Genomic DNA, 13222 nt, shown 5'->3' on the forward strand with positions numbered 1-13222 from the left:
GGAAGCGGAAGTGGATCATAGGGTGGGGGAGGGGGCGAAAATTCTGGGGGCCTTGAAGAATGTGTGGAAGTCGAGAACATTATCTCGGAAAGCAAAAATGGGTATGTTTGAAGGAATAGTGGTTCCAACAATGTTGTATGGTTGTGAGGCGTGGGCTATGGATAGAGTTGTGCGTAGGAGGATGGATGTGCTGGAAATGAGATGTTTGAGGACAATGTGTGGTGTGAGGTGGTTTGATCGAGTGAGTAACGTAAGGGTAAGAGAGATGTGTGGAAATAAAAAGAGCGTGGTTGAGAGAGCAGAAGAGGGTGTTTTGAAGTGGTTTGGGCACATGGAGAGAATGAGTGAGGAAAGATTGACCAAGAGGATATATGTGTCGGAGGTGGAGGGAACGAGGAGAAGAGGGAGACCAAATTGGAGGTGGAAAGATGGAGTGAAAAAGATTTTGTGTGATCGGGGCCTGAACATGCAGGAGGTTCAGGAGGGCAAGGAATAGAGTGAATTGGAGCGATGTGGTATACCGGGGTTGACGTGCTGTCAGTGGATTGAATCAAGGCATGTGAAGCGTCTGGGGTAAACCATGGAAAGCTGTGTAGGTATGTATATTTGCGTGTGTGGATGTATGTATATACATGTGTATGGGGGGGGTTGGGCCATTTCTTTCGTCTGTTTCCTTGCGCTACCTCACAAACGCGGGAGACAGCGACAAAGTATAATAAAAAAATAAAAATTATATATATATATATATATATATATATATTTCTTTTCTTTCAAACTATTCGCCATTTCCCGCATTAGCGAGGTAGCGTTAAGAACAGAGGACTGGGCCTTTGAGGGAATACCCTCACCTGGCCCAATTCTCTGTTCCTTCTTTTGGAAAAAAAAAAAAAAAAAAAACGAGAGGGGAGGATTTCCAGCCCCCCGCTCCCTCCCCTTTTAGTCGCCTTCTACGACACGCAGGGAATACGTGGGAAGTATTCTTTCTCCCCTATCCCCAGGGATATATATATATATATATATATATATATATATATATATATATATATATATATATATATATATATGAAGCACTTCAAAACACCCTCTTCTGCTCTCTCAACCACGCTCTTTTTATTTCCACACATCTCTCTTACCCTTACGTTACTCACTCGATCAAACCACCTCACACCACACATTGTCCTCAAACATCTCATTTCCAGCACATCCATCCTCCTGCGCACAACTCTATCCATAGCCCACGCCTCGCAACCATACAACATTGTTGGAACCACTATTCCTTCAAACATACCCATTTTTGCTCTCCGAGATAATGTTCTCGACTTCCACACATTCTTCAAGGCCCCCAGAATTTTCGCCCCCTCCCCCACCCTAACAACCACATCCATAAACAAATTAAACAGCCATGGAGACATCACACACCCCTGCCGCAAACCTACATTCACTGAGAACCAATCACTTTCCTCTCTTCCTACACGTACACATGCCTTACATCCTCGATAAAAACTTTATATATATATATATATATATATATATATATATATATATATATATATATATATATATATCATCCCTGGGGATAGGGGAGAAAGAATACTTCCCACGTATTCCCTGCGTGTCGTAGAAGGCGACTAAAAGGGGAGGGAGCGGGGGGCTGGAAATCCTCCCCTCTCGTTTTTTTTTTAATTTTCCAAAAGAAGGAACAGAGAATTGGGCCAGGTGAGGGTATTCCCTCAAAGGCCCAGTCCTCTGTTCTTAACGCTACCTCGCTAATGCGGGAAATGGCGAATAGTTTGAAAGAAAGAAAGATATATATATATATATATATATATATATATATATATATATATATATATATATATATATATATTCCCTGGGGATAGGGGAGAAAGAATACTTCCCACGTATTCCCTGCGTGTCGTAGAAGGCGACTAAAAGGGAAGGGAGCGGGGGGCTGGAAATCCTCCCCCTCTCGTTTTTTTTTTTTTTCCAAAAGAAGGAACAGAGATGAGGTCCAGGTGAGGATATTCCCTCAAAGGCCCAGTCCTCTGTTCTTAACGCTACCTCGCTATCGCGGGAAATAGCGAATAGTATGAAAAAAAAAAAAAAAAATATATATATATATATATATATATATATATATATATATATATATATATATATGAAGCATTTATGGTTGGATAGAGAGGCTTTGTGGAAGGTTTAAGAATATATGGTGAGGGGTTAAGTTGCTAGAAGCAGTGGAAAGTTCTTATCGAGGATGTAAGGCATGTGTAAGAGTAGGAAGAGAGGAAAGTGATTGGTCCCAAGTGAATTTCGGTTTGCGGCTGGGGTGCATGATGTCTCCATGGTTGTTTACTTTGTTTATGGATGGGGTTGTTTGGGAGGTGAATGCAAGAGTTTTGGAGAGGGGGGTAAGTATGCAGTCTGCTGTCGATGAGAGGGCTTGAGAGGTGAGTCCATTGTTGTTCACTAATGATACAGTGCTAGTGGCTGACTTGGGTGAGAAACTGCAGAAGCAGGTGACTGAGTTTGGTAAAGTGTGTGAAAGAAGAAAGCTGAGAGTAAATGTGAATAAGAGCAAAGTTATTAGGTACAGTAGGGTTGAGGGATAAATCAATTGGGAGGTAAGTTTGAATGGAGAAAAACTGGAGGAAGTGAAGTGTTTTAGATATCTTGAAGAGGATTTGGCAGCAGATGGAACCATGGAAGAGGAAGTGAGTCATAGGGTGAGGGAGGGGGAGGGGGCAAAGGTTCTGGGAGCATTGAAGAATGTGTGGAAGGAGAGAATGTTATCTCTTAGAGCAAAAATGGGTATGTTCGAAGGAATTGTGGTTCCAATAATGTTATATAGCTGCGAGGCATGGGCTATAGATATGGTTGTGTGGAGGAGGGTGGATGTGTTGGAAATGAGATGTTTGAGGACATTATGTGGTGTGAGGTGGTTTGATTAAGTAATGAAAGGGTAAGAGATATGTGTGGTAATAAAAAATGTGGTTGAGAGAGCAGAAGGGGGTGTATTGAAATGGTTTGGTCACATGGAGAGAATGAGTGAGGAAAGTTTGACAAAGAGGATATATGTGTTAGAGGTGGAGGGAATGAGGAGAAGTGGGAGACCAAATTGGAGGTGGAAGGATGGAGTGGAAAAGATTTTGAGTGATCGGGGCCTGAACATACAGGAGGGTGAAAGGCAAGCAAGGAATAGAGTGAATTAATGATGTGGTATACCAGGGTCGACGTGCTGTCAATGGATTGAACGAGGGCATGTGAAGCATCTTGGGTAAACCATGGAAAGATTTGTGGGGCCTTGATGTGGAAAGGGAGCTGTTCTGGTGCATTACACATGACAGCTAGAGACTAAGTGAGAATGAATGTGGCCTTTTGTCTTTTCCAAGCGCTACTTTGCAGGGGGGAGGGGGAGATGCTATTTCATGTGTGACGGGGTGGCGACAGGAATGAATAAAGGTAGCAAGTATGAATATGTACACGTGTATATGTGTATATGTCTGTGTATGTATATGTATGTATGTGTTGAAATGTATAGGTATGTATGTGTGCACGTGTGGGCGTGCATGTATATACATGTGTATGTGGGTGGGTTGGGCCATTCTTTCTTCTGTTTCTTGCGCTGCCTTGCTAAAGCAGGAGACAGCGACAAAATATAATGAATAAAAAATGAAGACATTGATTCTTAATTAATTAATTAATTCTATTAAATTTCTTTCTTACCTTAGCTTCAAGTGTCTGATGAAGGTTCATTATCACAGAGTCCATTTCTAAAAGCTTAGGACCTATCAGTGGACTCATTGGTCCTTCTAAATGCCCAATATGATCCAAGCCCAAATAGTGTAGAATCAACACATCCCAGTCATCTGAATCAAGGGTCTGGGAGATATGGCGAGTCACATTTCTGTCTACCTGTGAGAAAGAAATGCTTAACCCATCTGATTCATGTACAGTGTATAACAAAACATTTTTCTGAAACTTACAGCTGAATAAGAAATAATGAGTATGACAATTAATAAAATTAATGCAATACAAAAAATCATGATGCACAGGATTTACAGAAATACAATGTTAATGAAAAAATTTTTTTTTGGAAAAGGGGTTGATGGAAAGGAAAAAAGTCTGGTGTTTGACATTTCTGAAGCAGTTGACATGATGTGGCATAAGTTTTTGCTTTCTTAACTCCCCTCACTTTCACCGTTTCTCTCTCTTCTCTAATGCACTGTTTTCTCTCTTGCTGTTCCATCACAGCAGTCATCAATGCACCAACTTCTTCCTATCCTATCAATGATGGTGTTCCTAAGAATTCTGTCTTATCATCTACTCCCTTTCTTTACATACTTCAACTCCCCTCTTCCCTTTAACACTTGTTAACTTTCCCATACTGATCATATTTCCTCTCTTAAGTCAGACAGCATTTTGGAATGAGGAAGCAGGAACTCTATAAGATTTAATAGTGCTAAAACAGTTTCTTCCTGTCTCTTTCTAAGAAACATTTGTTCCCCTCTGTTTAATTTCATAGCACCTCAATTCAATCCTGTTATAGCTTAAACATATTGGGCATTACCATATCCTCCACTCTATCCTGGAAATATCAAATCAATATTAAAAGGTCTGCTTCCCATAAGCAAGTGGTGTGCAGGCACCACTAAATTTACACAAAAGTTGCATTTTTGAAAATGGTCATGTAAATCATATAATGTTTATATAGGAGATTAAGGAGTTTCCTTATTCACAAGACAGCACCAAATATCATATCACTGAAAACTAAAGTATATATGTACCACAAAATAAAAAAAATACTATAACATACACACTGTACAATTAATCACATAAATCAAATCAGAAAATAACAAACTTTGAATCCTAGTTCAGTCTTTTATTCAAAGGAAATGTACATTCTCACAGGCATTCTCTTCCAAAATGATCAAGTCTAGTCCACTTTCAAAATCTATCCGGGAGAATAACCACCTTCCTTCATAATATTCCTGAGGGTTCCCAGGAAATTCACGTTTGCAATGACATCAACAGATGCAGCCTCATCAAGTATCTTGATGTTATGGTAAAATCTGCAAACCAATAAGGACTTCCTTAAAATCTTCACACTCCTTCTTTTTCTGCTACCAAGCCATCTTATGCACTCCACACCTTTCTTTGTATCACAAGTATGCTGATGGGAACATTGTGCTCAACATTCTTTCCATTCTTTCCATAAATGAACTTCATGAATGTGAGGTCTTATATGCACTGACTTTCTATCATTAGCACTCACTTTGATATTCTCTGCACTATATGAATAGTCCATAAATTTGACTAAGTCCAAGAGCATGCTTAATATCAGCTATTTGTTCACCTCTCTCATATTGTTTGAGCACACCTACTCTATCCTCATTGGGACTGCCTAATGCTTCTTAGCACCAATGGTAACAGGAGGAATTAAGACACTCTGATGATATGATGCAAAGGGCAAAATACATGCAATATACAGTATACTGCAGTGCAAAATAATGTACCTACACCTTGCATAAGATGAAATATGTTGAGGCAGCTAGAGTAGATGGTATTACAGTTGAATTTCTAAAGAAAGTGGGTGACTGTGTTCCTGATTGGTTCATTAGGATTTTCAATGTATGTATGGATCATGGTGAGATGCTTGAGGATTGGCAAGGGGCATGAAGGTGAGTGTTCAAACTATAGAGGTATAAGTTTCCTAAGTGTACCTGTAAGGCTGTACATGAGAGTAGTGACTGAGAGGGTGAAGGCATATATTGAGTATCAGATTGGGGAGGGACAAGCTGCTTTCATAAGTGGTAGAGGATGTGTGGATCAGGTGCGTGGTATAAAGGATGTGTAAGAAACACTTACAAAAAAAAAAGGACTTTGTATGTGACATTTATAGGTCTGGAGAAAGCATATGATTAGGTACACAGAGATGCCTTGTGGAAGGTCTTAAGGATATATAGTGTGGGAGGAAAGCTGTTAGCAAAGGGGAGTAGTTTTGTAAATAGTCTAAGGCATGTGTCCAAGTAGAACAAAGTGACTAGTTCCAGGTGAAGGCTGATCTGGGGTAAACCCTGGAAAGTTTTGTGGGGCCTGGATGTAGAAAGGAAGCTGTGGTTTCGATGCATCATACATGACAGTTATAGACTGAGTGTGAACGAATGTGGCCTTTGTTGTCTTTTCCTAGTGCTTTCCTCACTCATTCTCTCCATATGCCCAAATCATTTCAACACACCCTCTTCTGCTCTCCTAACTACACTATTTTTATTTCAAAACATCTCTCTTACTCTTTCATTACTAACTTGATCAAACCTCCTCATACCACATATTGTCCTCAAACATTTCATTTGTTGAATGTGTCTGATGACAGTGGCAGATGTAGGGCATTCTGGTTGGGGTGGTGTGTGAGGTGAGAGGGGTCAGGGAGAATGGTTTGGTTAAGAAAGAAGTAGTGAAAGCTTTGTGGAAGATGAAATCTGGCAAGGCAGAGGGTTTGGATGATAATGCAGTAGAATTTATCAAATAAGGAGGTTACTGTGTTGTTGATTGGTTGGTAAGGACATTCAATGTATGTACAAATCAGGTGAAGTGCCTGGAATGGGCAGAATGCATGCATAGTGCCTTTGCACAAAGGCAAAGGGGATAAAGGTGAGTGTCCTGGGAAACTGTATGGGAGGGTATTGACTGAGAGAGTGAAGGTATATACAGAGTGTCAGGTTGGGGAGGAGCAGTGTGGTTTCAGAAGTGGTAGAGGATGTGTGGATCAGGTGTTTGCTTTGAAGAATGTACGTGGGAAATACTTAGAAAAACAGATGGATTTGTATATAGCATTTATGGATCTGGAGAAGGCATATGAAACTGCAGAAGTTGGTGACTGAGTTTGGTAAAGTGTGTGAAAGATGAAAGTTGAGAGTAAATGTGAATAAGAGCAAGGTTATTAGGTTCAGTAGGGTTAAGGGACAAGTTAATTGAGAGGTATGAATGGAGAAAAATTGGAGGAAGTGAAGTGTTTTAGATATCTGGGAGTGGACTCAGCAACGGATGGAACCATGGAAGCGGAAGTGAGTCACAGGATGGGGGAAGAAGTGAAGGTTCTGGGAGCACTAAAGAATGTGTGGAAGGCGAGAGCATTATCTCGGAGAGCAAAACTGAGTATGTTATATGGATGTGAGACATAGGCTATCATGTGTTGGAAATGAAATGTTTGAGGAAAATATGTGGTGTGAGGTGGTTTGATTGTGTGAGTAATAAAAGGGTAGGAGAGATGTGTGGTAATTAAAAGAGTGTGCCTGAGAGAGCAGAAAAGGGTGTGTTGAAGTGGTTTGGACACATGGAGAGAATGAGGGAGAAAAGACTGACAAAGAGGATATATGTGTCAGAGGTGGAGGGAACAAGAAGAAGCAGAAGACCAAATTGGAGGTGGAAGGTTGAAGTGAAAAAGATTTTGAGCGATTGGGGTCTGAACATGCAGGAGGATGAAAGGTGTGCAAGGAATAGAGTGAATTGGAACGATGTGGTATACCGGGGTCAATGTGCTCTCAATGGATTGACCCAGGGCATGTAAAGTGTCTGAGGTAAACGATGGAGAGGTCTGTGGGGCCTGTATGTGGAACGGGAGCTGTGGTTTTGGTGCATTACACATGACAGCTAGAGACTGAGTGTGAACAAAGGTGCCTTTGTTGTCTTTTCCTAGCGCTACCTCACACGTGTATGTGTTGGAAATGAGATGTATGAGGACAATATGTGGTGTGAGGTGGTTTGATCGAGTAAGTAATGAAAGGGTAAGAGATATGTTTTATAGTAAAAAGAGTGTGGTTGAGAAAACAGAAGAGGGTGTTTTGAAATGGTTTGGTCACATGGAGAGAATGAGTGAGGAAAGATTGACAAAGAGGATATATGTGCCAGAGGTGGAGGGAACAAGAAGTGGGAAACCAAACTGGAGGTGGAAGGATGGAGTAAAAAGATTTTGAGCGATCAGGGCCTGAACATGCAGGAGGGTGAAAGGCATGCAAGGAATAGAGTGAATTGGATCAATGTGATATACTGGGGTCGACATGCTGTCAATATCTTGAACCAGGGCATGTGAAGCATCTGGGGTAAACCATAGAAAGTTTGAAGGGGCCTGGATGTGGAAAAGGAGCTGTGGTTTCGGTGCATTATACATGACAGCTAGAGACTGAGTGTGAACGAATGTGGCCTTTATTGTATTTTCCTAGCGCTACCTCGTGCACGTGCAGGGGGAGGGGAGTATCATTGTATGTGTGGTGGGGTGGCGACAGGAATGAATAAAGGCAGCAAGTATGACTTATGTACATGTGTATATACGTATAGGTCTTTGTATGTATATATATGTATACGTTGAAATGTATGGGTATGTTTATGTGCGTGTGTGGACGTGTATGTATATACATGTGTATGTGAGAGGGTTGGGAAGATCTTTCCTCTGTTCCCTTGCGCTACCTCGCTAACGCGGGAGAAAACGACAAAGTATAGTAAAAAAATAGAATATATATATATTTTTATTTCATTTATTATTCCTAATCGCTGTCTCTCACATCAGTGAGGTGGCACAAGGAACAGACGAAAGAATGGCCTGACCCACCCACATACATATGTATAAACATAATGCTCACACACACACGCACATATACATATATACATTTTTTTTTTTTTTTTGCCGCTGTCTCCCGCGTTTGCGAGGTAGCGCAAGGAAACAGACAAAAGAAATGGCCCAACCCACCCCCATACACATGTATATACATACGTCCACACACGCAAATATACATACCTACACAGCTTTCCATGGTTTACCCCAGACGCTTCACATGCCCTGATTCAATCCACTGACAGCACGTCAACCCCGGTATACCACATCGATCCAATTCACTCTATTCCTTGCCCTCCTTTCACCCTCCTGCATGTTCAGGCCCCGATCACACAAAATCTTTTTCACTCCATCTTTCCACCTCCAATTTGGTCTCCCACTTCTCGTTCCCTCCACCTCCGACACATATATCCTCTTGGTCAATCTTTCCTCACTCATTCTCTCCATGTGCCCAAACCATTTCAAAACACCCTCTTCTGCTCTCTCAACCACGCTCTTTTTATTTCCACACATCTCTCTTACCCTTACGTTACTTACTCGATCAAACCACCTCACACCACACACTGTCCTCAAACATCTCATTTCCAGCACATCCATCCTCCTGCGCACCACTCTATCCATAGCCCACACCTCGCAACCATACAACATTGTTGGAACCACTATTCCTTCAAACATACCCATTTTTGCTTTCTGAGATAATGTTCTCGACTTCCACACATTCTTCAAGGCTCCCAGGATTTTCGCCCCCTCCCCCACCCTATGATCCACTTCCGCTTCCATGGTTCCATCCGCTGCCAGATCCACTCCCAGATATCTAAAACACTTTACTTCCTCCAGTTTTTCTCCATTCAAACTTACATATACATATGCACATATTCATACTAGCTGCCTTCATCCATTCTTGTTGCCACCCCGCCACACATGATATAGCTTCCCCCTCTCCAGTGAGGTATGTAATTGTGTAAAAACAAATGTACATATGTGTATATAACTGCAAATAGTTGTCACTCAGTTATTGCAGGTGAAAAGGATAAATCCCCTCCCCTACAGCCTATACCATGGGAATTATGGATTACCTTTGGGGCTATCTCATGGATATACTGGGATTCCCTAACTTATGAACATATCAAGTCTGTGAATCCTGTTTATAAGATGTAGTGTTCATAAGTAAATAATTATGAAGAAAAACTCATGGAGTAAATATCTCTAACTCTCTGTAATAACGTAATAAATACTGCATTCTAATATAAGTATAGTAGTGTCTATCTATTGATCTATTTATATCTCTGATGCCCATTACTTTCGGGAATTCCCATAAAAGGAGTGGCCATAGCAAAAGAGTCTCCACTTATCCTTGTCTTTGCATGTTTCCCTCGCAAAATATCACTGAGCAACATCTAATGAAAAAAATGCATATTCAAGTTGTTCTGTGGTTCATAAGTATGGGTGCTCATTTGAATATGGGACTAAGTATCAAATTTCCCTTCTTTTAGTGTGTTTGTAAATATGGGGATGCATGGGATGGTTGTTTGTAAACTGGAGACTTCCAGTGTATTGTAAGTTACATTGGCTCACTTGTTTTATCAAATTTATCAACTGTGATAAGAGTTACTACTGAATTAGTGTCAAGTGAAAGGCTAATCACCCAACTCTTCCTCCAACTCCTCCACCACCTTTTGCCAAGGGCTTTACATGTTAACATTAGCACTATACTATGGTCATATGAGTTAAGATAGCCCTTTTCTTTGGCAATTTCCTTTACTTACATATTTCTTCCATTTTGAAAATTTGAAGATCTTTTTCCCATGTTATAGGCAATTGTTACAAACTCAGCCAGTGTTTAAGGATTAAAATCAACAATACAAAAGTGTAAAAATCTGCAAAGTAGGGTAGGACAATGCACATATGTGATGAACAGATGAAAACTTGACTAGCCTAGCTAACCAATAACACTTGAAAATAGACCAATTCATAATTCATATCAACAAATACAATCCCTTGAAAAGGATACAGATTTTATTTCACAGATAGCCAAAGGTAAAGGCCACAATGTGAAAGTGTAATGTGACAAAATTCAAGAGAAAAAGTCAACAGTAACATTTAGTGATGGAGTTAAATAATAATTAATAGCTGTTGGGCAGGCCTCATTTATACCATGATGGCCTAAAAGGGTGAAATCCAGTAGATGCATCCTATCTAAGGTTAAAATGGGATTTTGATTCCTCCTTGTGCAACATGCTCTTTCTCTCTCTCTAATGCTCAAGTGCTCACTGAGCTTAAGTTTGCAGAAATTTCTTTGACTGGAAGAGAATGACTTTAACTATACTATTAATATGAGGATCTGGCAGAATGTAGAAGATAAACTCATAGTGACTGTCTAAATTCTAAAAACCACTTTCACAACACCTAAAAACTCTGCTAATATCAGTAAAAGAAATTCAAGTCAAACAAGTCTTAATTCCTAAAATACAAAAGCAAATAATCACTCTGCCCTGTGATGTAGTGGAAATCCTCCCCTCTCACTTTTTTTTTTTTTTAATTTTCCAAAAGAGGGAACAGAGAAGGGGCCCAGGTGAGGATATTCCCTCAAGGGCCCAGTCCTCTGTTCTCAACGCTACCTCGCTAATGCGGGAAATGGCGAATAGTATGAAAGAAAGAAGAAGTAAATATTCAGATTTAAAAGAAAACTGAGATAAATGCTATGGTCATCAAAAATATTTCTTTCAATGTCTAATTCAATGGTCTATCCAACTACCTACAGCTCTGATGCCTGTTCTCTCTAGAAACTCCAACCAAAGGGGTGCCCACGGGAAAAAATCTCCACTTATCCCTGTATTTACATGCCTACCTAGCATACACTATTCCAGTCATTTACATAGTCATTCACTTTTCTCTAAAAATGCTTCATTCCATCCTCACCTCACACAGCCTTCATATTCACAGGTGCATATACACAAACCCATGCATATTTCATAATTCCAATCTTTCCCTTCACTCTCATCATTCTTCACCCATTCCACCTATGCTCTGGAACACCTTCCCACACTCTCAGTGATAGAAGAATTGCACATCCTTTTTCCCTAGTAATTTTCATTCATTCCTGTTCATACCACTCCTCGTCCCATGATCTCTCATAACCTGCTTTCGTCATTACCATTTTCATTCCATGCACCCTGCCTGTGGATATGAGTTTCCCCAATCCCCCGCACATCCAAACTATTACTTTTAAATTTCTAAACAAGCTCCCTCATTTTATTCTCACCAGGTCATCTCATTTTCATTTCGTGCCATCACCCTCAATCACTCATCCCTTTTACTTCTTGACATAACTAGTAGATTCCAGTGCTGCTTCCTAGCCTTTTATGCCTCCCCTTTGACAGGCCGATGGCAGAGGGCAACTCCAGTACAGTGTTTCCCAGGGGCAGCACAGCTCCCAAATTGTATGAAAAACTAAAATTCCCAGCACAACTCAAGCATTTGTCTGTATCTATAAAAGAAAACTACTACTTTATTACCCTGATGCAGCTAGGCAACATCTCCCACTTGAGTTCCACCCCTAAAGGTGTAATAACAAGGTTAAAATGGGAGGGCATGATAAGACATGGATACTCTAGAAAACTAAAGTATCCACCTGAGGCACTGAAATTCAGAACTCTTCCCAATTTTGAGCCCACCACAGTAGCAGCATCCCCTCACCTCATTGGTTATGAAGTACATGACCATATGCATGATCCTTACAACCAATAATCCAATTCTGCTCATAACTCCTTAAACTGCATACAACCATGACAATTTCCAGTAACCACTGCAATGACTCATCTGTATTTCAAATCTGCCAATTCTCACTCTCATCTTTCTTGCAAAATTCAAACACAGGCATCAGAAAATAATGCTATTCTAAGTCTAGAAATACACCTACAGTAACTCACTCCTAAAACTGCTTACTCACTCACATGATCATAATATGGTAATAAGACTTCCCTTAATCAATTCATATCTATTTAACCTACAACTGAAGCATGCATTTCTTATGGATATAATATAAGAAAGTTAGCCCACAACATATATCTTACCTCAGTGTAATCAGTAACAAAAAATGAGGTGACTCCATCATGCTTGGAAAACTGTGATGGGAACAGCTTGATCCAGGTGTCATCCCCATAGAAGTGAACACGCTTTCCTTTTCCTACCCATCGCTTGATAAGGTTATCATCGGTCAGCTCACCAGCCCCGAAGTTCTCTATGATATCCATGAAGCCTGGTATGCTTCCTGTAACCAAAGACTGAAGGAAGCTGCATAAGATCCTAATTCTTAGTTGATAATACATTATAATATATAGAAAATAGTTTTATATGAAAAAATATGCATACTTTAATGCAATTCATATATCATTCTCTTAACAACCTGGGTTCATTCACCTTAACTCTAGATTTTCCTGCAGTGAGCACTGTGTGCTAGCCCTGCCTTCTGGCAAAATGGTGGGACCAATAAATAGAGGCAATAGCTAAGAATAATTAGACAGGAGCATAAGGTGGAGACATCGGGTAGAAGTAGTAGGTAGGAACAGTAAGCAGGAACATTAGGCACAAGAAGTCAGTAGGAACATTGCGTAG

General features: G+C 40.4%; 1 protein-coding gene across 3 annotated transcripts in view; it reads right to left on the reverse strand.

Moving 5' to 3' along the window:
* The window catches only part of LOC139766856 (GPI ethanolamine phosphate transferase 2-like), a 110396-nt gene that overhangs the window by 52816 nt on the left and 44358 nt on the right, over positions 1–13222 (reverse strand). For all 3 annotated transcript variants that reach the window (XM_071695814.1, XM_071695813.1, XM_071695815.1), the window contains 2 exons: positions 12682–12891; positions 3727–3915 (listed from right to left, as the gene is read on the reverse strand). In XM_071695814.1, the coding sequence (XP_071551915.1) occupies positions 3727–3915; positions 12682–12891 (399 nt within the window). The remainder of the gene's footprint in view (positions 1–3726; positions 3916–12681; positions 12892–13222) is intronic.

Source organism: Panulirus ornatus, chromosome 58, assembly GCF_036320965.1.
Source record: "Panulirus ornatus isolate Po-2019 chromosome 58, ASM3632096v1, whole genome shotgun sequence".
Lineage (NCBI taxonomy): Eukaryota > Metazoa > Arthropoda > Malacostraca > Decapoda > Palinuridae > Panulirus > Panulirus ornatus.